The sequence below is a fragment of the Phyllobates terribilis genome, unplaced genomic scaffold (genome assembly GCF_046119375.1).
Source record: "Phyllobates terribilis strain yellow unplaced genomic scaffold, ASM4611937v1 Scaffold_1__5_contigs__length_1240528914, whole genome shotgun sequence".
Classification (NCBI taxonomy): Eukaryota; Metazoa; Chordata; class Amphibia; order Anura; family Dendrobatidae; genus Phyllobates; species Phyllobates terribilis.
In genome coordinates this window covers 270,923,060-270,949,163 of record NW_027362761.1, presented here as the reverse complement: position 1 = coordinate 270,949,163, position 26,104 = coordinate 270,923,060, and the positions used below count along the sequence as shown (strand labels likewise).

Below are 26,104 nucleotides of genomic sequence, written 5' to 3'. Positions count from 1 at the left end.
CCAGGAAGAACTGCTTGTTGCCGTCCGGGCGATGCAGCACCGGGGCGGAAGAGAAGGCCTGTTTTAAGGAAAGAAAGGCCTCCTCTGCTTCGGGCGGCCACTCTTTGGGATTAGTACCCTTACGGGTGAGCGCGGAAATTGGGGCAGTCCGGGAAGAGAAGTGTGGTATGAAGAGGCGGTAGTAGTTGGCGAAGCCCAGGAACCGCTGAATGGCCTTCAACCCCTCCGGTCGAGGCCATTTCTCGATGGCAGACAGTTTCTCTGGATCCATTCGTAGGCCGGTCTGAGAAATAATGTAGCCCAAAAACGGAAGCGAGGTCTGCTCAAAGAGGCACTTCTCGTATTTAGCGAAGAGGTGATTCTGCCTGAGCAGGACCTGACGAACGTCCCTCCGGTGAGTCTGGAGATCCGGAGAGAAGACCAAGATGTCGTCCAGGTACACCACTACGCAGGAGTAGAGAAGGTCCCGGAAGATGTCATTGACCAACTCTTGAAAGACGGCAGGAGCGTTACAGAGACCAAAGGGCATTACCAGATATTCATAGTGGCCGTCCCGGGTGTTGAATGCCGTCTTCCATTCATCCCCCTGACGGATACGAACCAGGTTGTACGCCCCACGGAGGTCCAGTTTGGTGAAGATTCTAGCCCCCCTCAGACGATCAAATAACTCCGGAATGAGCGGAAGGGGGTACTTATTCTTCACCGTGATCTGGTTAAGGCCTCTATAGTCTATACAGGGACGGAGAGAACCGTCCTTCTTTTTGACGAAAAAGAAGCCTGCTCCCGCCGGGGAGGTAGATTTCCGGATGAATCCCCTGGCCAGATTCTCCTCAATATATTCGGACATCGACCGGGTCTCAGCAGCGGATAATGGATAAATACGCCCACGGGGAGGAGTAGTACCGGGTAACAGGTCGATAGGGCAGTCGTATGGTCTATGAGGGGGTAGTGTCTCTGCCTCCTTTTTATTAAAGACATCAGCATAAGACCAATAAGGAATCGGAAGTCCAGGTAGATTAGCTGGGGTAGGAGAAGGACGGACGGGATGGACGGGAACCAGACAGGTCTTATGGCAGTCCTGTCCCCAGCGAAGGACCTCTCCGGTCTGCCAGTCAAGCACGGGTGCATGTCTCTGGAGCCAAGATAGACCTAGCAAGAGGGCGTGAGAGAGTCCAGGCAGAACATGAAAGGAGATACTCTCAGAATGCAGCATTCCCACCTGCAGAGTAATGGATTCGGTGATGAGTTGGATGGGGCGTGGTAAGAGACCCCCATCTACGGCAGCAACAGACAAGGGTACAGCCAGAGGTTTGGTGGGGATGCGGTATTTCTCTACCAGGGACTGTGAAATAAGATTCCCGGCTGCACCAGAGTCAAGTTGGGCTAGTTCGAAATAACTGTTCTCCCCGCAGACGATTGAGACTGACAGCAGCAGAGATGGAGAGGATTTATTCTTGTCTAGGTCGACCTCTCTGAGCGAACCTAGACACAGGCGTTTCCCGACCTCTCCGGGCAGGCACGGATCCGGTGCTCCTTACTGCCACAGTAGAAGCAGCTCCCCTCGGCACGGCGTAAGTCCTGACGGGTTTTGACCATCTTGGTCTGGTCGACCTGCATAGGCTCAGGAGAGTGTACCTGGGGAGAGACGGAGGGAGTGACGGGTTTCTGAAAAGTAGGAGCTAGACGTGGAAACCTCCTCTCACGGGTGACCTCTTTGGCACGCTTCTGGAACCGTAGGTCAATCCGGGTGGCAAGAGTTATTAGGTCATCGAGAGTGGTAGGAATGTCCCGACCGGCAAGTTCATCTTTAATACGGCCTGACAGACCCTCCCAGAAGACGGATACCAGAGCGTCGTTATCCCAGGCCAGCTCCGAGGCAAGGGTACGGAACCGTATGGCATATTGGCCCACGGTGAGACTTCCCTGATGGAGGCGTAGCAGTGATGATGCGGATGAGGTCTTCCGTCTGGGTTCGTCGAAGACTTTCCGGAAAGCCGTGAGAAAGGCAGGCAAGTCGGACACCAGGGGGTCTCCTCTCTCCCATAGAGGATTTAGCCAGGCCAGGGCCTCCCCGGTGAGATGGGACATGATGAAGGCAATTTTGGCCCGGTCGGAGTTAAACTGGTGGGACAATAGTTCAAAGTGCAGGGTGCACTGATTTATGAAGCCCCGAGCCTGGGCGGAGTCGCCTCCGAAGCGAGGAGGTGCAGAAAGCCGGGGTCCGGGGTAGGATACCATGGTATTAGTGGGCAGCGGAGCTGCCGGATTGCGAGTCATGGCACTGGCGGAGGTTGCTGGCGGAGCAGTCAGAGTGTCCAGGCGAGAATTGACATTCCGCAGGTGACCCAGGATGGACTCCTGTTGGGACCTCTGACGGGACAGTTCATGACACAGGTCCGAGAGCGAGGGAGCTTGGGTGCCACCGGGTTCCATGGCCCGAGCAAACTGTAACGGGTCTGGGAGGCGGAACCTCTGAGCTACTATACAAGGGGGCGGTCCTTGTAAGGGAGCGGGTGGCGACCAGGCAGGCAGTCACAGCAGATGACCGGGACAGTCTCTGGAAGAACGGGCAGATGGTCACGGCAAGTGACCGGGGCAGTCTCTGGGTAAAGGGTTGGTACGACCTGTGGCGGCTGATGGTAGACGTGAGCTCCCAGGTGAGCAGGCGAGAGTCTCTGGACAGGCGGGTGGTCACAGCACGTGACGGCAGAGCCTCCAGGTAGGCTAGGAGACAGGCAGCAGATGAGCGCTCCCAGGTGAGCGGGCAGGAGTCACTGGACAGGCAGGTGGTCAGAGCACGTGACGGCGGAGCCTCCAGGTAGGCTAGCAGGCAGGTAGCAGATGTGCGCTCCCAGGTGAGCGGGCAAGCTGGTCCATAGACAGACTGACAGGAGTTGTAAGGCAGACCGTCGGACCTCAGGCTAGCAGGCAGGTAGCAGAATATCAGGCAGGAATAAGACAGCAAGCTGACAGGAATCTGGCAGGTATCTGGCAGGTAACTGGCAACGGGACCTGAGGGCTGAAGCAGAGTAGTGAACAGTGCAACAACATTGCTCGGGCACCTCCATTTTGGAGGAGGTGCCTTATATATGGTGAAGTCCTCCGGCCATTGGCCGGGGACTCCTTAGGACGGCGCGCGCGGCCCCTTTAAGAGGGAGGGAGAGCGCGCGCGCGCGCCCTAAGCACAGTGGCCGGGAAGGAGCGCGCGCTGCCAGCAGAGCGGGAGGAGGACGCCGGGCAAGGAGCAGAGAGGTGAGGGGAACAGCGTCCCTGCCTAGCAGAGGGCAGGGACGCCGGCGCTACACAATGCAAAGGGTTATATCGGCAGCACTTCCTCAACAAAATATGCAGCATTTTTTGCCAACAAATCAATTCACAGGACCTGGTCCATCGGCCACGTCAGAAATCTGTGGCTGCCGAATGGGAGTCCTGAGAACCGCCTTCTACGTTTTGGCATCTGTGGCCCTTCTTTTGATTAGTCAGCTTGGTGCAACGTCATCGCTGCGGTGTGCTGCAGATGCCATCAGGTAGAAGGCTGTTCTCAGGGCTCCCGTTCAGCGGCCTGAAAATACTGATGTGGCCGATATACCGGGTCCAGCTAATAGATTCGCACCAACTCTAATCACTAGATATCTGTTGGAAATAATTTTGATTTAAAGTCATTGGTAAAAAATTTTGTGGTCATCCACCCAGAATAAAGGCTTTTTTGGTGCTGCAGTATCTGTAAGTCCTTTATCTAGCGGACTGATCTGCAAAAATGTTACAGCTCTGATTCTCTTCTCTATCCCTCCCTTCTCTCAATGGCAGAGACAGCGGCTAAGAGAGGGATGTACAACGATCCTCCACAATGTGAAGAGGGAGAAGCATGTACAGTCTCAGGGAGGGCAGAGAACACAAAGTATAGAAAAGGAAAAGCACATGACGGGGAAATTTTTCAGGACAAAAGCTATGCTGATATGAGCTAACGAAGAATGCTGCACCCTGGATACACACAAAGCTCACATCCAGCATGTATTACTGGGAGTGGCACTCCCACGAAAATAAATATATGAATATCTTGGATCAGGCTGCAAACTGTATAATGTGAGGCTGAAAATTAAAGAAGAAATGAAGACTGCAGACTGAAACTTTTATTAACTAATAGGTAACCTTTAACATGTAAAAAAATCATTTTTATGACAAAATTGTCCATAGTCTTTTAACACATTACATATGACAGCTCTCTAACAGTTATTTGCTGTGAACGTGGGTTACCACGTAAGAGTAGGCTATATATATATATTGTAAGGTAGCGCTATTCATCACGCTGGGGGACACTCGCTTCACTGGGTCAATTAAAGCACACCAGCCACGTTTTCCGGTAACACGACATCCAGCAGTTTATTACACCTCATAACTGCACATAACATCGTCCATCTCAGTGGCTCATCGGCATGGTTACACATATAACATCCGAGAGTCTTTCCAGTGACAGATATGTCCACTTGGCTCCAGATACAGCCTTCAGCAAGGTAACAATATAAATGTCCACATCAAGCAGAGTTTTTACCTTTGCCGGGTTACAGCCGCTTCAGTCAGTTTGGTTCTGCCACCGCTGTGGCTTTAAGGCTTCACCAGGCCTCTCTCCGTCCAAGGCTGCTGGTATCCCACACACACCCAGGGATCCAGCCTTCGCCCTCCAGGACTACACAAGGCTTCACCAGGCCTGGCTCTCTCTTCAGGCCACACTTGCCTCACACTAGGCCACTCCCACACACAGGGATCAGGCCTCACGCCTCTCACACCTGTTTCAAAAGTAGCAGGGTTTATATATCTTTCAGTGCACATAGGACCTGAGCTGATGTCACAGTCATGTGATCAGTCACCTGAGGGAAGGTACATGGTCAGCCAGAACACACCCCCTGGACATTTTAGCAAATGCAGCAAGGCGCTGCATTAGATATCCCCCCCTCTGTCCAAACTTGTGGGGTTGAACACATAATATACACAATCACATTATAACCCACGGTTCACACAGAGACCATGTACTTGACAATTGCGCTTCTCAGCCCCTGGAACATTAGTCATCGACATTAGCCCATTCCTTAGGGACCTACCATTTGTCATTGTCTCCGTCAGGTCACATTTCCAGGTCGTAACCTTGTCAGACCTCCCCCGCTCCCAGCGGTCAGTCGTAACCTTGTCAGACCTCCCCCGCTCCCAGCGGTCAGTCGTAACCTTGTCAGACCTTCCCCGCTCCCAGCGGTCAGTCGTAACCTTGTCAGACCTCCCCTGCTCCCAGCGGTCAGTCGTAACCTTGTCAGACCTCCCCCGCTCCCAGCGGTCAGTCGTAACCTTATCAGACCTCCCCCGCTCCCAGCGGTCAGTCGTAACCTTATCAGACCTCCCCCGCTCCCAGCAGTCAGTCGTAACCTTGTCAGTCCTCCCCCGCTCCCAGCGGTCAGTCGTAACCTTGTCAGACCTCCCCCGCTCCCAGCGGTCAGTCATACAGCAGTGTGATTCACATGCCCTGGTATCTAAGGTTCGGTTCGACTCCGTACTGTCCTGTACTCTATTGGGTCGTTTGTATGGGCCACTCAGACCTGAGTTACTGGAGGTCTCACTACCTCTAAACCCACGCCCACTATCCTCAGGACATCTTGAAAGGTCCCTAACTTCCGCTGTAGCTGTTCTGTTATTTAGGGGGCCCTTTCTCTGTCTGGTCCCACAACTTCCAGACGGCTGCCACCCTCTGCCGCCCAGGCGATTAAGTCTTTCCACTCGCAGTCCAGCAAGATTCAACTGTTCTACCTTGCGTAAGGTAGGTCACTCAGCATTCCATCAGCATGCGTATATATGCAAGACTTTCTTCCATTCCTACAGCGGAGAATGACACCATGCAGTCTTCATCTGGTATCCAGTCCTGATGATCACGTGGACTGCTTACTCTCATCACACCAGACTTCTTTTTACAATCATCGGCATGACACGACCATTTCTCCCAATGAGCTTTCTTACCAGAGCCTGAGGCACCCGGATGACCTCTTCACACAGACTTTGAGCTTTTCTCATAAGCTCCAGTTGTCTAACGGCTTGCTCCGTGTTCAACCGGAGAAACCGCTTCGTGCGAATACATCACCAGTGCATGTCACTTAGGATCGCCACCCTCTTCACTGTGACTTCGGTCGTGGACAGGACCACCAGCTGTTTAGCTTCTGAGGTTGAGTACACCTTACAGGCTCCCATGGCCTTCTTAAACTCTTCACGCACTGACTCTCTGGTGCATTCTTCTCTCAAATCTTCGGGTACATCTATGAGGCACTTGTACCGAGAGGTTTCTGTCTCACCAGTGGTCTCCAAACGATCATCTGGCTCAGGTTTCAGGGGCAACTGACTTTCAGCTTCTTCACCCTGTATGCTTCTCCTGAGCTGACTCACAGCTACAAATTCAAGAATTTTCATCTTGACCACTTCCATTTCATACTTATCTTCTGTTAACACTCTCTTAGCCCTCCTCAGGTCCACCTTCTCATGGTATAAAGGAGTAAGTGCAACTTGTTTGCCCTTTTCATTCTCCAAGGAGGCCTCGTTCACTGAGTGATACTTTGCCAGGCGACCTTTGAGCTCGAAAACTTCTTCCTCTAGCTCAGCTACTTGCCTCTCAGCAGCCCATCTCTGAAGCTTTTCCTGCTTCAACTGCTCCTTTAACAGTAGGGTTCTCTCAGACCTCTCTGTCTCCAATGCGCCCACTCGGCTCTCAACAGCCAGTCTCTCAAACTTCTCTTGCTTCAAATGGGCTTGTAGCGTCTCCTTGATCTCGGTTCTAACGTCCACCGAATCATCCGAGCTCACCTTATTCGAGGAGGTATTTGCTTCATACCTCCCATCTCCAGTGGCCAACTCCTGGCCCTGGTCTGTGGCTTCTCCGATAGCCTACTTCATCTTTTTCCGCTCAGCTTCCATCTTGCTGATTCTTTCCTTAAGGCGCGTCTCTGCCCTCTGGAGATTATCACAGAACGTCTGCAGCTCCTTCACCTGAGCTTCCAGACCTAGGGTCTTTCTGCGGAGATCATCATTTACATCACGGGTGTCCTGCAGAGTGGTCTCAATAACTTGGCGCCTGTGCTCTGCATCCGCCTTATCATCCTCTAGTATTTCCTTAACCTTGAGGAGATCCTCATAGTCTTAGTTTGTTGCAGTTCCCTATTGAACTTTTCATGCCTCTTTTCTGCCTCTTCCAGGGCGGATAGCTCCCGGTCTCGCTGGTACAGAGAGTCCACCAGCCATTCCTTCTCCTGCATTAGAGGCTTTACTTTGTCCTGGAATTGCTGCAGCTTCCTCATGAGTTCACAATGCTCCTTCTTGGATTCACACAGCTCCCGATTGAACTGTTCGCGCAGTCGTTCTAGGTCTTGATCACGTCCAGAAACTTCATCCTGCAGCGCCTCTTTCTCAAGTTTCAACTGCAAAACCTCCTCCTTGGTTTTGCGGCGGTCCTCCTTAATTCCCTGGAACATTTCCTTCCATTGGTTAACTTCCTCGTTGCTTTCCAGTTCTTGCTGTAAGTTCCTCACAACCTGGTACATTTTCTGCCGTTCAGACTCCAGGCTCCGCTGGTCTGAGGACACGTACTCCAGGTTTTCCCATAGTTGCTGCACGTCACTCAAACACTGCTGCCTGATAGGCTCCAGCTCTTGGTCATGACTGGCCGCCTCCTCTTTCAGGGCTGTCAGATCCTAATCCTTCTGTCTCAGTACTGTACCGCAGGTTGCTACTGGCAACGTCACCTCCTCTTCTGCCTCTAAAGGAGGATCCACACTTGGAACAAAGGCACACAGCATTATATTTTCTTTACTTTCATTTTCAGCAAAGACTACAGGAGCAACCTTCTTGTGGCCCTTGCGCCGTAGACGACGAGAGGGGGACTTTCTCACCTCGTCTAGCCCCTCCTGACTGAACTCTCTTTCTACTTTCATAGCATCACCGTCAGTTGTGGGGTCTGTGTCACTGCCCATGGTGTCGTGGACCAACAAGTCACCTCCCACTTTGACATTAACCCCTTCTACTGGAGCTACCCCGTTATCAACGGTCAAATTGTCATTGTTAGGCGGTACCAACCCACAACCAGTAACAAATTTTAGTTTTCTATACTCCACACTCTTGTGAAAATCCGCCCCCTTTTGGACACCCACACCTAAAGGGGGTACTTTAACAAAAAAAAAACGCAACAGTCTTAGGACTCAGTTCACCACATCTCTTACCACCTCCCTGGGCAGTCTGGGACAATACTGGCGCCCCCAGAGAGTTCACAGAATGGTTCACTGCTGCCATTCTATATGGTGCCAACAGCTCCTGCTGTTCCTGCACCATGTCCTTTAGAAGTTTCTCAAACACCTGCTGCGATTCTAGCCGGCCCTTTAATCGCTCAATAGCTTCAGTCTCATTTGCTGCTCCGTTCACAGCCATCGCGGTACGTTGTTCACACTAGACACTTCACACCGCACTCCCTGGAAAAATTTTCGCGGCCCCACCGAGCCACAGCAAATCCAGGTTTGGGTGCGACGACAATCTTCGTAACCCCGCCGAGTTACAGCAAGATGCTTTAACCTTCGTGACCCTGCCGAGCCACAGCAAACCAGGTTTGGGTGCGACGACAATCTTCGTAACCCCGCCGAGTTACAGCAAGATGCTTTAACCTTCGTGACCCCGCTGAGCCACAGCAAGATGCTTGTATCCACACTCGTCGTCCTGTGCCGTTGCCCCTAGCAACCGGGCTGCAGTTGCCCCTAGCAACCGGGCTGCAGTTGCCCCTAGCAACCGGGCTGCAGTTTCCCGCATTCTCCACCACATGTAAGGTAGCGCTATTCATCACGCGGGGGGACACTCGCTTCACCGGGTCAATTAAAGCACACCAGCCACATTTTCCGGTAACACGACATCCAGCAGTTTATTACACTTCATAACTGCACATAACATCGTCCATCTCAGTGGCTCATCGGCATGGTTACACATATAACATCCGAGAGTCTTTCTAGTGACAGATATGTCCACTTGGCTCCAGATACAGCCTTCAGCAAGGTAACAATATAAATGTCCACATCAAGCAGAGTTTTTACCTTTGCCGGGTTACAGCCGCTTCAGTCAGTTTAGTTCTGCCACCGCTGTGGCTTTAAGGCTTCACCAGGCCTCTCTCCGTCCAAGGCTGCTGGTATCCCACACACACCCAGGGATCCAGCCTTCGCCCTCCAGGACTACATGAGGCTTCACCAGGCTTCCCCAGCCTGGCTCTCTCTTCAGGCCACACTTGCCTCACACTAGGCCACTCCCACACACCTGTTTCAAAACTACCAGGGTTTATATATATCTTTCAGTGCACATAGGTCCTGAGCTGATGTCACAGTCATGTGATCAGTCACCTGAGGGGAGGTACATGGTCAGCCAGAACACACCCCCTGGACATTTTAGCAAATGCAGCAAGGCGCTGCATTACAATATATATAGTCATCTTTTACATTTTTAAAATTATAAAAAGGAAAATGGATGCAAAAGTTTAGCCACCCTTGGAGATTTGAGCGCTTAGATAACTTTGACCAAGGTGTCAGACCTTAATTAACCTGCTAGGGTTATGGCTTGTTCACTATTATAGTTAGAAAAGGCCAGGTGATGCAAGTTTCCCAGCTTTATAAAAACCCAACCTCCTCTAACCTTGTGCAAAAAAAACAGCAGCCATGGGTTCTTCTAAGCAGCTGCCTAGCACTCTAAAAAAGGTGGAGACCCACAAAGCAGGAGAAGGCTATAAGTAGATAGCAAAGCGTTTTCAAGTTGACATTTAGTCAGTTTGAAGTGTAATTAGCAGTTAACAGGGACAGTGGAGGTCAAGAAAAGGTATGGAAGACCAAGCTAAATTTCAGTGAGAGCTGCTTGTAGGATTGTCAGAGAGGCAAATCAGAACCCCTCACCATAAAACTCAACATCAGAATTATGCAAAAGAACATCTAAACAAGCCTGATGCATTTTGGAAACAAGTTCTGTGGACCGATGAGGTTAAAATAGAACTCTTTGGCCACAATGGTATTTAAAAACTGACACCTTCATAAAAGGGGGTGCTACTAGGTACTAACCATGCAGGGGTGCCCAAACTTTTACATGCCACTGTAAATGACTGTATCCACAGTTTGGATGGATGGTGTGGCATCCTTGCACAACATGGATTGACTGTAAAAACATACACTGTAAAGAAAACTTTTTTTCATGGTGGCCTTCTGTACTGTAAAGTGCAATCGCACTGTGCACCCCTACATGATACAGTAAAGTGATCTTTTGTTAGGTAGCGTTCCACAGAGTTGTGTTTAACAACAATCAGGAAACCCTTTGCCGTGGGGCAATGCTATTATAATAATAGCTTTTCACTGTTAGTCCTTTCCTTAGAGCAGCAATAACATCCTGCTGACCATTCCTCGGAGCATTATACAAAAACACTGAGCAGGTAAATAGTGGCCATTGTTCTCGTTCTGGCATGATGCCACATCTAACACAAAGTCTTCAAGATGCCCGAGACAGCTGTCATTTCTGCAGAATTTCATTACTGTTCCCCAGTGTCCATGGTCAGTGCTTTGGAATGTGACTTTGTGCCACTGTTTGGCTAATTAGCAACTAAGTTGCAATTTAACTACATAGCTACCTGGATAATGTGAATGAGGGTTAACTACACCTAAGGCCTCTTTCCCACGCCCCTCTTTCCCATACATGTGGTATCTGTTTTTTTCCCAGAGATACCACATGTACCCATTATAACCTAATGGGGCTATGCACGTCTGTGTTTTTACCGCGTGTTGGTGCAAAACGCACTGCGACATGTCTGTTTTTTTCTGGCAGCACAGATGACAAGGACCTATAAAAGTCTATAGGTCCGTGAAAGACACGTACAGCACATGGATGGCATCAGGGTGCCGTCCATTTTTAACTTTACAAAGTATAGGAGAAACTTTGTAATAGGTTTGTTTTTTTTTATCCATATTGGAAAAACACTGATGACAAACTGATGGTAAACACTGACACCAGAACTGATTTTTCACATATGTGTTTTAGACGTGTGAAGGACGCCTTATACATATCACCCTGGATAATGTGAGAGAGAGCTAACTACGCTGGCATTATGGGAGCACTAACTACACCAAAATACATATTGTTTTGGATATTTTGATGAACGACTACTTTGAATTACATAACTGGATAATATATGTGAGGGTCAACTTCGGGTATGTTCACAAAGAGGTTTTTAAAGTCAGAGAAGTCCAAAATGTATTTGCAGCTGAACATGAGGCAGAAATCTAGGGGTGACTCTGTCCAAGTTACACCTGAACAACACAGTGACCAATGTAATTCAGTAAGGCTGTTCAGATAACAGTTTGTTCACATGGACTATCCAACATGACAATTGGACACTACACAGATGGCAGCTGAGCGCTGTCCAATTTTTTTTTTTTTTTTTACAGACCCATAGACTTGGATTAGTTTATTTCATCCATGACTAGGCTGAAAATCGGACATGGTTCTGTTTCGTATGGACCACACATGTGATTAGCCCCTGGACAATAATAGGTCTGAGTTCTATCTGTGAAAAAGAAAGAACTTGTACATGAAAAAAAACATTTGAGCAAGACCTTATATCTTATGCACGCTTAGTCTGCAGCACATAGAAAGGCAATGTGGCCCCTGGCAGCACACATCAGGGGTCTGGACAGTATCTTGGGGATATTATACTGGCTGGTGACCTTCATGCAGCGTTAAGTGAATATTCTATTTATTATATTGACGGCTGGATTGTACAATACAGGGGCTTTTCACCGTTTACCTATTGTATCCCCCAATAGGCTGTAAGCTTGTGAGCAGGACCCTCACTAACTGTTGAGTTATGTGTTATGCTTATGTATTGTTCGTACAAGTCCTCTCTGAATTGGAAAGCGCTACGGAATATGTTGGCGCTATAGAAATATAAGTTATTATATCTGACGCCACTTTAGGTTGAATGTATACTTCAGGAGTATGAAATGTTCTTACACTGGATTTACTATCATTTTCCATTACCCAAGGGGCAGAGTAGAAAGTATGTACACCAAAGAGACACTATAGAAACAGTTTCTCCAAATATGTCAGATATGACAAAAGCAGCTCCACCTGCGCCATCTTCGGGCCATGCTTTACATTTTCTAAGTCATGGAGTGGGGCAGGGTGCTATAGTCACACACAGCAGTCAGGGTTAGGTGAGGGCACCTGATGATGTCATACATGTATGTGCTGGCCATGAGGATGTGGGAAGGAGACAGAACTCCAACCCCATGTGTTCCTTATGGGCATGCTGCATCCATGGGCATGCTGCACGGGCTCCAGCGCTGCAATAGTTACTGGTTCCCACTGCCCCGGAAGATGTTGCAGGCAGCCCCCAGTGTCGGTGCCCTTGTAGTGTGACTGTGCAGGACTATGGAGGCAGCTGTCCACGTGTGTGCTCCCAGCAAACATATGAAGCGTCCCCACTGACCTCGTTATACAGGGAACCCAGCGGCTGCTGTCCTGACTGTCCATTCTGAATCATGGCTCTGTACCCACAACCCTGCACCTTCTCTTCCGCCCCCTCCACCAAGTTCACACACCGCCTGCCCAAGTCTCCTCTCCCCACCAGCTATTTCCTCGGTAATCACTAGCGGCCTCTAGCGGTGAAGTGTGGGACGGCACCTTGTAGTGGCTGTCATGTCCTACACCACGGAGCCAACGCTTCCCTCCGAGGACGGCCGAAAGGGGGCGCTGCTGAGTTGGTTTCTGAGACCATAGCTTAACCCCTTAATCACTCGTCCTGAGAGTCTTAAATTACTTTCACTCTGAGAAATTATTATTATTGAGGCCTTTTTTATGTGGAAAAAAATGCATTTTTTTTTGCTGGTGCACATCAGGTAGGTTTTTTTTGCAAGGCAAGTGTAGAAGAAAAAAAAAAAAAGCAGTTTTGGGTATTTTTTTTATGGTTTACATACCACACTAAAAACTTATTGAATAAATTGTTATTATAAGTGTTCACATGTCGCATTTTTAGCTAATTTCCTAGCATTTTACTATCACAGAAAAGCACATTGCTTAGATTTTCCCTGTAGAGCTGAAGCCCTCTATTATATTATTATTATTATTATTATTATTAACATATTACTGTTTTCTTATTACTAAAATGTGTTTCATATAAAAAAAAAAAAAGATTGTTCTGCGGGGGAACTTTTTATTTTATTTTTCACTTATATTTTGAAGTGATTTTTTTCTTTACATAATTTGTCCCCCAAGAGATTACAAACGTTCTCTGGGGAATGTTTTTTTCCCCCTTTATCGTGAATTGCTCATGCAGATATCAGTGATTGCAAAAAACTCACCGATGTTTGGGCATTGTCAGACAGTTTTAAGGCTGTGTGCACACCATGAGTTTTTGGTACTGTGTATTTTTTTTTCTGCACCAAAAACACAGCGTCTTCCAGTTCCAGCAAAGTGAATGGGATTTATAGAAATTTCCACTGTGCTTTATTTTACTCAGCGTAGACTGACCTGTGGTGCGGGTTTCACATCCAACATGTCAATTTCTCTCGCAGGAACGCTGAGTTTTATTTGCAGATTTTTCTCATAGACTTGCATTAGATGCAGAAAATCTGCAGGTAAAGAAACGCACATGCGCTTTCAATGTGTTAGGATAGTGGAAACGCATCAAAACCGCATGTAATCCACACGTGACTATATCAATAAAGTTTTGTCAAAGCTAAATACCAGGAAGTATAAAAAACAAGGCAGTTTTATTTAAAACAGGACACACCAACAAGAGACAAAATATGCAGCTTCAAAAATGCAATAAAAACATATGTAAAAAAACTTCAATGCAAGTCGTACATGACTTGTGTGTGACTTATCAGCAACTTGTCTGCTTCATTTCCAGTAAAATCAGAGCTCTAGAATAGAGACTTGTCCGAGCATTGCTGACAGCCTTAAGCCTATGACTAGGAGCCATATATAACACTTGATCGATATCAGGCCAAGAAGAGTGATTATTCCTTCTAAGGGTATGTGCACACGATGCAGAAATGAAGCAGAAAATTTCTGCATCATTTCTGCATCTCCCTGGCAGAAAAAACGCATGCAGATTGTGCATGCGTTTTTCCTGCAGAATACATGCGGATCCACATGCAGATTCACATGCGTTTCCGCATGCAGATTGACAAGCGCTTTCCAGGCGATGTTAGCATCACCTGGAAAGTGCTTGATAACTAGGTCACACTATATAAATCAATGCAAACAGCATGGATTTATACAGTGTGAACCGAGAGAGTGTATATACTTACCTCCGATGGCCCGCGCTGTCCTGCTCAATCTGTTCTCCCTCGCCGGCAACTTTGAATTGAAAGACCTGCCGACGTCAGCGTCACGTGACCCATCACATGACTCTGACGTCACCGCAGGTCCTACAACTCACTGCAAGTGCCGGGAACCAAGCGGGAGCGCTGTGCGGGCCGACAGAAGGTAAGAATACATTTATTTTTTATTTTATTCTTCTTTTACAGATTTTTTAATGGTACCTGGGTGTGGATGAGACTCTCCTCTCCTCTACACCCGGGTACCATCCGCACATTAGAACGCACCAATTACGCAAGTACAAATGCTGTCTTGCGGAATTGGCGCGTTCTAATGCAAGTCAATGGCGGCGAAATCGCCGCGTTTCCGCAAAATTAATTGACATGCTGCGGATTTTTGACCGCAGCGTTAACGCTGCGGAAAAATCCGCATCATGGGCACAGCACATGCGGATTTCCATTGGGGAACATTGCTTCCCTTCTACCATGCGTTTTTCATGCGTTTACGCAACTGCAAAAACGCCGCGGAAACGCATGAAATACGCATCGTGTGAACACAGCCTAACAGTTTCACCTGCACGGTTCAGTTGTAGAAAGAGTTGGATGTATAGGATGGGGAGTAATGTTGAGCGAGTATGTTCTGTCCGAGTATGCTCGGGCCGAGCTCCAAGTATTTATAGCTGCTCGGTGATATGGTTAAATCGCTCCCGTGTGCATGATTTGCAACTGTTTGACAGCTTTATTACATGGGAGGAATGTCTAGTTCTTACACATTCAAGAAACAGACATTCCTCCCATGTAATAAAGCTGTCAAACAGTTGCAAATCATGCACACGGGAGTGATTCAAACATATCACCAAGCAGCTATAAATACTCGGAGCTCGGCCCGAGCGTACTCGGCGAAAGGGTTAATAGAACATACTCGCTCAACACTAATGGGGAGACATGAATACAATTCAGAATTGCATGAAAAGGGGAGCTACGTTTCTACAGGATAGCTAGCTCACACCTTATGGGAACATGGCGCCCACTACGTAGTAATGTTTACTGTCAGTATTCTCTTCATAGGTTGTACAGTAAGGCTACATTCCCACGATGAGTTTTTAGGTGAGTTTTTTTATGCTACGGATTTTCAAAAAATTGCAAGTAACCTATTAGTGGGTGCAGAAAATCTGCAACATCAAAAGCTTATGGTGGGAACGTAACCTTATTCTCACCTGCCCCATCTGACTTTTGGTATGGTGAGATGCCCCACTCGATGATAAATATAGAAATGAAATTGTATTACTGAAGTAGTATCCGGTCACTGTGTGATTGAGCTCCAAATCAATGAAGATGTTAGGAGTAGTGATGTGCGAACGTGCTCAGATAAGGTGTTATCCGAGCATGCTCGAGTCCTAACCAAGTATCTTCGGCGTGCTCATAAAACATGTTTGCGTCGCCGCAAACAACCTTATCTGAGCATGTTCGCACATCACTAGTTGAGAGGTGTCCTCAGACTAGCAAGCGTAGGCTACAATATTATGCTGTTGGGAAGAGTCAGACGGCCGTATAACTCGGACGAGGATCACAATGCAATGTAATGCTGGGGTTAGGAGAGCCGATGACCAGTTCGAGCATTGCGTTGCGATCCTTGTCTGAGTTATACAGCCATCTGACTCTTCCCTTTGGCATATGCTTGTCCTGTATACGTGGGTATACGTTTCTTGAAAAACTTAGTCAAGTAACCTTTTAATACATGGGTGTCTAGTCTTTATATCACAGAATATTTGTATATATGAAAAGTATACAGTCAATTGCTGACATGTTAGATACAGATAGGACTACAGTTGCAGAACAGTGATCAAAAGCCAAAAATTAGTAAATCAAAATCCCCCTTTGTTATCCCCTTAGTTAGATAAAAATTATAAAATAAAACAGTTTTAATTTTTTCCATTCTTTGCTGATTAGGGTTGGAGTTAGGATTGGGCAAGTGAAAAAAAATTATATGACGACTAGTGATGAGCGCAAGTGCTCACTACTCGAATTTGCATTGGGTGCTCGAGTCCCTGCCCCACATGTTTCGCGGCTGTTAGACAGCAAAAAAAACATACACGGGCAATCCCCGCATGTTTTTTGGGTATCTAACAGCCGCAAAACATGCGGGGCGGGGACTCGAGCATGTCACGAGAGCACCTGATGCAAACTCAAGTAGCGAACAATTGCGCTCAACATTAATGACAACGTATTCAATACGACGACCTAATGTTATCAAAATTTGTGTCGTACCTGTTATTATTATTATTAATTTATATAGCGCCATTGATTCCATGGTGCTGTACATAAGAAGGGGTTACATACCAAATACAGATATCACTTACAGTAAACAAACTGACAATGATAGAACGGTACGGAGGGAAGAGGATCCTGCCTTTGCGGGCTTACATTCTACAGGAATGGGGGAGGAGACAGTAGGTTGAGGGGTTGCAGTAGCTCCGGTGTTGTTGGTGACAGCAAGCAATGTCATGGCAGGCTGTAAGCTTGTTTGAAGAGATGGGTTTTCAGGTTCGGTCTGAAGGATCCAGGTATGGTGGATAATCGGACGTGTTGAGGCACAGAATTCCATAGGACGGGGGATATTCGGAAAAAATCTTGGAGGCGATTGCGTGAGGAACTAATAAGTGTAGAAGCGAGAAGGAGGTCTTGGGAGGACCAGAGGTTACGTGAGGGAATATATCGGGAGATTAGTTCAGAGATGTACGGAGGAGAGAGGTTATGGATGGCTTTGTAGGTCAGTGTTAGTAGTTTGAACTGGATACGCTGGGGAAATGGGAGCCAGTTAAGGGATTTACAAAGGGGGGTAGCAGAGGAGTAGCGAGGCGAGAGATGAACAAATCGTGCAGCAGAGTTGAGGATGGACAGGAGGGGTGTGAGAGTGTTAGCAGGTAGGCCACAGAGGAGGATGTTGCAGTAGTCGAGGCGGGAGATGATGAGGGCATGCACAAGCAGTTTAGCAGATTTAGGGTTGAGGAAAGGACGGATTCTGGAAATATTTTTGAGTTGGAAGCGACAGGAGGTGGCGAGAGCTTGGATGTAGGGTTTGAAGGACAGGGCAGAGTCAAGGGTTACTCCGAGGCAGCGGATTGTCGGTACAACGGAAAGAGTGATGTCATTTATTGTGATAGAAAGATCAGGTGGGAAAGATATGTGAGATGGGGGAAAGATAATGAGTTCAGTTTTGTCCACATTGAGCTTGAGGTAGCGGGAGGAGAAAAAGGAAGATATGGCTGCTAGACATGTGGGGTTTCTGGACAGCAGGGAGGTGACATCTGGGCCAGACAGGTAGATCGGGGTGTCATCAGCGTACAGATGGTATTAGAAGACATGGGATTTTATGAGCTGTCCCAGGCCAAGGGTATATATTGAGAAGAGTAGGGGTCCTAGGACAGAGCCTTGAGGGACTCCAACAGAGAGGGGGCGGGGTGAGGAGGTAGTGTGGGAGTGGGAGACGCTAAATGTGCGGCTAGAAAGGTATGAGGAGATCCAAGATAGGGCAAGGTCTTTGACGCCAAAGGAAGAGAGGATCTGTAGTAGGAGGCAGTGGACAGGTCAAGAAGAAGGAGTACAGAGAATTGTCTGTTAGCTTTGGATGTAAGTCATTGGTGATTTTGGTAAGGGCAGTTTCGGTGGAATGGTGGGGGCGGAAGCCGGATTGTCAGTTGTCGAAGAGAGAGTTAGATGAAAAGTGGGAGGAAAGTTCAGGGTGAACGTGTTGCTCAAGGAGTTTGGAGGCAAATGGGAGCAGCGATATGGAGTGATAGCTGGACAAGGCGGTTGGGTCGAGGGATGTTTTTTTGAGGATGGGCGTGATTGTGGCATGTTTGAAGGCAGCGGGGAAAGTACCAGAAGATAGTGATCGGTTGAAGAGATGGGTTAGGGATGGGATGAGTGTGGGGGTGAGGTTGGGTAGGAGGTGGGATGGGATGGGGTCGAGTGTACATGTGGTGAGGTGTGATTTGTAGAGGAGATGAGTAAGGTCTCTTTCCGTGATGTTGGGAAGGGAGGTTATGGGGGTAGGGCAATGGTGTGGAAAACAAAGGGGTTGTGGTGGTCGGACAGTAAAGACTTGCCGTGTTTGGTCAATCTGGTCTTTGAAGTGTGTGGCAAACTCCTCAGCAGAGACGACGGAGGTCGGAAGAGGCAGTGGAGGGCGGAGGAGAGAGTTAAAAGTGTTGAATAGCTGTTTGGGGTTGTAGGATAGGGAGGATATGAGGGTTGTGAAGTAGGCCTGTTTAGCAGAGGTGAGTGCTGATTTGAATGCGAGTGTTGCTTGTTTGAATGCAGTGAAGTCATCCTGAGTATGTGTTTCCTTCCAACGCCGCTCCGCAACCCTGGAAGCTTGTCGAAGCTGTTTAGTGAGGTTGCTGTTCCAGGGTTGCCTGTTGACTCATCGCGCTCTGCCATGCACAAGAGGGGCGACCGAGTCAATAGTTGATGCGAGAATGGCATTGTAGAAAGCGGTGGCGCTGTGTCATGGAGTGAGAGTGTCTAGATGTGCACGGTTTCTGCGGGGATGTGCTAGTTGCCGGACATGGGTGACAGGTGAGGGGGACAGGGATGAGAATGTGAGTAGATGGTGGTCAGATAGGGGTAGGGGGGGAGGTTGTGAGGTTAGATAGGGAGCAGAGTCGGGTGAAGATAAGTTCTAGTATGTGTCCGTCTGTGTGGGTGGCTGAGGAGGACCACTGAGTAAGTCCAAAGGATGTGGGTTCAAAATGCTCACTATATCCCTGGATAAAATCCTTCAGGGGTGTAGTTTCCAAAATGGTGTCACTTGTGGGGAGTTTACACTGTTTAGGCGCATCAGGGACTCTAAACTGTGACATTGCATCCACTCTCGATTCCAGCCAATTTTGCATTAAAAAAGTCAAACAGTGCTACTTCCCTTTGGAGCCCTGCCGTGCGGCCAAACAGTTTTTGCCCCCACATATTGGGTATCGGCATGCTCAGGAGAAACACATTTTGTGGTCTATTTTCTCTTGTCACACTTGTGAAGATAGAAAAAAATTTGGGTCTAAAGTAAAATTTTTGGGAAAAAGTTATATTCGTTTTTTCCTTCCACATTGCTTCAGTTTCTGTGAAGCACCTGAAGGGTTAATAAACTTCTTGACTGTGCTTTTGAACACCTTGGAGGGTGCAGTTTTTGGAATGGTGTCACTTTTGGGCATCTTCTGATATATAGGCCCCCCAAAGTCACTTCAAATGTGACGTGGTCCCTAAAAAAATGGTTTTGTAAATTTTGTTGAAAAAAATGAGAAATCGCTGGTCAACTTTTAACCCTTCTAACATCCTAACAAAAAAAAAATTATGTTTCAAAATTGTGCTGATGTAAAGTAGACATGTGGGAAATGTTACTTCTTAACTATTTTGTGTGACACAACTCTTTGGTTTAAGGGCATGAAAATTAAGTTTGAAAATTGTGACATTTTCCAAATTTTCGCCAAATTTCCATTTTATTCACAAATAAACACAAGTTATATTAAACAAATTTAACCACTATCATCAAGTGCAATATGTCACAAGAAAACAGTCTCAGAATAAGTGGGATCTGTTGAAGCGTTCCAGAGTTCTTATCTCGTATAGTGACACTGGTCAGAATTGTAAAATTTGGCTTGGTCATTAAGTTCAAAATTGGCTCTATCACTAAGGGGTTAAATAAATCGGCTTTGTTTTTGGCACTTCCTGGTTTTTGGCTTTGACATACTTAAGTGCGGATCATATGCGATTTTGATGCGTTTCTGCTGGGGAAATGCACCAAAAACACATGCGTATTTTACCTGAGGATCTTCTACATCTAATGTAAGTCTATGGGGAAAATCCGCACTGAAAGCTCATACCTGCGGATTTGAAACACACACCGCAGGTCAGTTTATGGTGAGTAAAAAAAAAGCATGGTAGGAATGAGATTTCTATAAATCCCATCCACTTTGCTAGAACTGTCAGATGCTGAGTTTTTGACACAGCGAAAATATGCAGCATCAAAAAATGCACCAAAAGCTCATTGTGGGAACGTAGCCTTACAGTTCCAGCAAAGTGGATGGGATTTACAGAAATCTCTCAGCCCACTTTTTTTTTTTAATCAGTTACATTATTGACCTCTGGAGTTTGTTTAAAATCCACAACCTGACAATTTCTTTTTCGGGTATAATGAGTTTTTTGTGCAGATTTTCCCCATAGATCTGCATTTGATGCGGAAAATCTGCAGGTTAAAAATGCATTTGTGTTTTTACCGCGTTTCCTCTGTGGAAAAGCATTAAAAACACATGTAATTCACATGACTATATCAATAAAGTTTTGTCAAAGTCAAATAACAGGAAGTATCAAAAACAAAGAAGCTTTATTCAGAACATGATATTCCAAAAGAAGACAAAAACCACAGAGTCAAAAATGCGATAAAAATGCACTAAAAATGCAAGTTACCTAATTAGTGCAGAAAATCTACATCAAAAACTCACCAAATAGAGAGCTACGTTCCCACGATGAGTATTTGCGTTGTTATTGTGTGTTTGATGCTGCGGTTTTAAGTAACGCTGCTTAGTTTTTGATACTTTCTGGTATTTATTGATACAGTCATGTGCACATTACATGTGTTTTAATGTGCTTCCACAGCGGAAAAGCACACAAAACGCATTTGCGGCTTTTGCCTGTGAATTTTTTGCATCTAATTTAATTCTATGGCTTCTTTTCATCAACCTACCATCTAAATCTTGCTTATTTTTTAAAGAAATATCTTTACTTATGACTGTTTCCTATTGAGAAATCAGTGATTGTAGTGGTGAAGGTACAGAAGGGAGGATCTTACTTTCAAATGGATTTTCTAAGGAATCCCAAAAGTGACAAAGCATCTCTCTGACTTACCCCAGAACATATAACGAATCCATAGCTGAAGATTTAGTTCATGAAGTCCTGATGCATCCTGAGGAATATGAATGGAAGTCTTCTTCCTTCTGTCTGTCACCTTTGTTACTTTAGTTATCAGTGTTCTCCCCACTACTTACATGGTAAGTTATAAAACGTAGATAACAAGTTGAAGGTGCAGCAGCCTTCCTACATTTACATAAAAAAATCCTCTGCTGTTTTAAAGGGATCTTGTCACCTCCAAAAAGACTATTTACCTGCAGATTTAGTTGTAATCAAGAGGTAAATAGCACTTAAACCAGGCCTGCACAACGTACGGCCCTCCTTCCTGGAAGACGCCGCACCCTCCTTCCTAACTTCAAATGTATTCGCATCTTTCAGGTGCGAATACATTTGAACACTGCGGCGCCGGGAAAGGAGCAGCGTTCGTCAGCCCCGGCCCCGACGTGCATCGACGTGATGAGGTCAGCAGACTGCTGATGTCATCACACTCCTGCTGGTTCCAGGCTGCAGAGGTGCGTGGACACGGCGAGCAGCGGTAAGCGCTCCGGGAAGATCCGAAGATGAAGTGTGTTTATTTTTTGTTTAGTGTTACTTTCCAGGGGACATCATGGAGCAATAAGGGAAACTATGGAGGCCATTATGGGGCAATAGGGGACACTGTGGGCCATTATGGGGCATTGGGGAACATAATGGGGCAAAAGGGGACACTGAGGGACATTATGGAGCTATAGGGAACATTATGGGGCAATTTGGTCTATTAGGAGGGATTGTGAAAGGGCACATGGTATAGTGTATGGTGGAGGGGACTTTATGTAGAGATTCAGTGTGGGGGAGATTTTATGGAAAGGTGTAGTTTGGGGGGACAATATGGAGATGGGCAGTGTGTGAAGAGAGACATTATGGAGAGGGGCGTCAGTGTGAGGGAACATTATGGAGAAGGGCTGTGTGTGGGGGATATTATAGAGAGGGGCTGTCAACTCTCAGCATCTCCTTACTATTGTTATGGATATACAGAGAATTGTAGGTTCAAGCAATACAATTATATATGGGGCTGACCTGGCATTATAATTGATCGCCGTACTAAGCTTGGTGCTGTATGCATGTTGTGGTAGATCGGGTCACTCGACTGAACACAGAGGTAGACACAGGAAATATAACACACAGGACCACTGTCTCTTTAAATCTTCCGATGGTTTATTAAGAGTGCAGAATAAACCACGGCAATGTTAGCAAAACAAACATGGCCTTCCCGGCCTAACTGGAAAAACAAGACATAACGTATGGCACATTTCTTGTTGCTATGGGTAAATGCTCGCTTCAGGAACAAACAACCCAAGGTTTAGATTTCCTTCACATGACAATATACACTGCTCAAAAATATAAAGGGAACACTTAAACAACACAATGTAACTCCAAGTCAATAGCACTTCTGTGAAATCTACCTGTCCAGTTATGACGCAACATTGATTGTGAACCAATTTCTCCTGCTGTTGTGCAAATTGAAAAGACAACTGGTAGAAATTATAGGCAATTAGCAAGATACCCCCTATAAACAAGTGGTTCTGCAGGTGGTGACCACAGACCATTTCTGTGTTCTCATCCTTTTTGGCTGTTGTTTTGGTCACTTATTCATTTTGCCATTGCTCTCACCCCTAGAGGTACAGTAGCATGAGGCGGTGTCTACAGTACAACCCACAGAAGTTGCTCAGGTAGTGCAGTTTATCCAGGATGGCACATCAGTGCGAGCTGTGGCAAGAAGGGTAGCTGTGTCTGTCAGCACAGTGTCCAGAGCATGGAACAGATACCAGGAGATGTGGAGGGAGCCATAGGAGGGCAACAACCCAGCAGCAGGACCGTTACCTCCGCCTTTGTGCAAGGAGGAACAGGAGAAGCACTGCCAGAGCCCGGCAAAATGATCTCCAGCAGGCCACAAATGTGCATGTGTCTGCACAAACGGACGGAAACCGACTCCATGAGGGTGGTATGAGGGCCTGACGTCCACAGATGGGGTTTGTGCTCACAGCCCAACACCATGCAGGAAGCTTGGCATTTGCCACAGAACACCAGGATTGGCAAAGTCACCACTGGCGCCCTGTGCTCTTCACAGATGAAAGCAGGTTCACACTGAGCACATGTGACAGACGTGACAGAGTCTGGAGACGCCGTGGAGAGCAATCTGCTGCCTGCAACATCCTTCAGCATGACCGGTATGGCAGTGGGTCAGTAATGGTGTGGGTTGGCATTTCTTTGGCGGGCCGCACAGCCCTCCATGTGCTAGTCAGAGATAGCCTGACTGCCATTAGGTACCGAGATGAGATCCTCAGACCCCTTGTGAGACCATATGCTGGTGCGGTTTGCCCTGGGTTCCTCCTAATGCAGGACAATGCCAGACCTCATGTGGCTGGAGTGTGTCAGCAGTTCCTTTGAAGCTATGGACTGGCCCGTCCGTTCCCCAGACGTGAATCCGATTGAGCACATCTGGGACATCATGTCTCGCTCCATCCACCAATATCACGTTGCACCACAGACTGTCCAGGAGTTGGCGGATGCTTTAGTCCAGGTCTGGGAGGAGATCCCACAGGAGACTATCCTCAACCTCATCAGGAGCATGGCCAGGCGTTGTAGGGAGGTCATACAGGCACGTGGAGGCCACACACAATACGGAGCCTCATTTTGACTTGTTTTAAGGACATTACATCAAAGTTGGATCAGCCTGTAGTGTGTTTTTTCTTTAATTTTGGGGGTGACTCCAAATCCAGACCTCCATTGGTTAATAAATTTGATTTCCATTGATGATTTTTGTGTGATTTTGTTGTCAGCACATTCAACTTTGTACAGAGCAAAGTATGCAATGAGAATATTTCATTAATTCAGATCTAGGATGTGTTATTTGAGCGTTCCCTTTAATTTTTTTTGAGCAGTGTATTTCCAGAGCTTATGCCTCCAGACACACCCCCACACCAAATGCTCTAAAAGGCTGGGAATTTATCCTCTGATCTCCTCCCTAGGTGTTAAATCACCCTAGCACTAAACATGGCTGATTAACCCCTCTCTACACTTTGTGTGCTGGAACATTTGCTCTGTTTATAAAACTGGAGCAAACGATCTCAGTGCTACATATCCCCCCCTTTGCACAAAGCCATAGGTTTTGGCACCTTCAGTCACCAAACAGGAAAGTCTAAACAGGGCATCTGTGTTACTGTGCAGCTTCCCAGGCCTGTGCTCCACATGAAAGATGAAGACCTGTAGCCATGAGTTTCAACTCTTGGAACAACATCTCTGCTTCAAGAGGCCATTTGGCCATTGACATCTTCGTGCCCTTAAGGAGGTCGGTCAGGGGTGCGGCAATCATGGCAAAATTTGGGATACACCGCTCATAGTATCCCACCATTCCCAGAAATGCCCAAACCTGTTCCTTTGGAGACCGGTTTTGGCCAATTTTGGACTGCCTCCACCTTATTCACTGGCGGCTTTACATTGCTTCTTCTGACAACGTAGCCCAGGTATTTTCCCTTGATTTTCCCGATGGCACACTTCTTAATACGCTTCAGAAATAGTGTTTCTGGAGACGTTTGCCTTTATGCTTAGAAATATAAGAAATAATAAGTGCTATCCTATAACACTGGGGAGAATATATGCCATAGGTAAAAATGAAGATGTGGCATTCAAGCAGACAAGGTAAACACTATTTACAAGGCGGCGTTCTCTAAGGTCAGCAGATTACAGCATGTGTATATAGGCATGTCTACGCGTATTAGAACGCATGCGTGCTGTCCAGTAATGTGAACCCAAGTGGTAGAACAATTAATAAAAATACAAGCAATTTAAAAAAAAAAAATGCTAATTTCTTTTTTGATCTGTCAAAATGCCCACTGGGAGTGGCAATATTCCTCTGGACTATTTATAAAATCTTTAAATCTTTTTATTAAGGAACTTATTTGCATACAAATACTAACATTTAAAGGTCTGTGCAGAAGAACCGACGGGCTCCGGTTGTCGTTTTGGCAGTCGTTTAAAAGCCTGATTACACAGGCAGACCATGCTAAACGATGTGTACTGAACGATCTGTAATAGACTGTTCAATGTGCTGCCGAGAACAATGATTTCTAAGCCTGATTAAAAATCATTGCACCCAATGATCGAGAACTTTGCTCAGTCATCAGGTGACCAACAGTCTATTTATACTGCAAGATTATCATGAACGAGTGTTCCTACGAGTGCTCATTAACGATAATCTTTTAGTGTAAATGCTTTTCACAAAACAATCCTTTATTCATTATAATACTTGGATCAAAGGTGCTCTCTGAGGCAGTGGAAATTAATGAAGTCATTTTATATTCTCAGACTGTTAGCTTGCAAGAAGGGCCCTCACTCCTTTCGATATGAGATATGCTTATTCTGTATTGTCTGTATAAGTCCCCCCTAAAATTGTAAAGTGCTGCGGAATATGTTGGCACTATAAAAATAAAAATTATTATTCTAATCTGTGCTAGAATATATTCTGTAAAAGAAATTGTCAATATTGCACAAGATGCCATTACCTACATGTATAGTAATTGAGCGTTTATGGACTGAGGGTAGAGTTATTTTCTTGGTTGAAAATCTTTCTACATGCTTTTTCTTTTTTTTTTTTTTTAAATGACTGTGGCTGAATGTTGCATTACATAGAATATACACTATTTTATTGCAATTCTCTTTTATGCTTGGAATTGTACCCCTGTGTGACACTGTATAATGCTTGACTGGCGGCTCTATGTGCTATATATTCTTTATGGAGAGATACTTTGCTACCTCCTATTTTTCCCCATTATTCTGACGAGCTTGCCTTTCCAATGAACATCTCTAAGTATATT

General features: G+C 46.5%; 1 protein-coding gene across 4 annotated transcripts in view; it reads right to left on the bottom strand.

The window, feature by feature from the left end:
• ACACB (acetyl-CoA carboxylase beta) overlaps nucleotides 1–26,104 on the bottom strand; it is a 162,948-nt gene that overhangs the window by 101,732 nt on the left and 35,112 nt on the right. The window contains exon 1 of one of the 4 annotated variants that reach the window (XM_073672557.1): nucleotides 21,249–21,400. The exons of 2 other annotated variants lie outside the window; for them this stretch is intronic. In XM_073672557.1, the coding sequence (XP_073528658.1) occupies nucleotides 21,249–21,271 (23 nt within the window). In that variant the 5' untranslated portion in view covers nucleotides 21,272–21,400. Of the gene's footprint in view, nucleotides 1–12,517; nucleotides 12,671–21,248; nucleotides 21,401–26,104 lie in introns of those variants that run through there. One more of the 4 variants, XM_073672548.1, reaches the window with a different exon arrangement.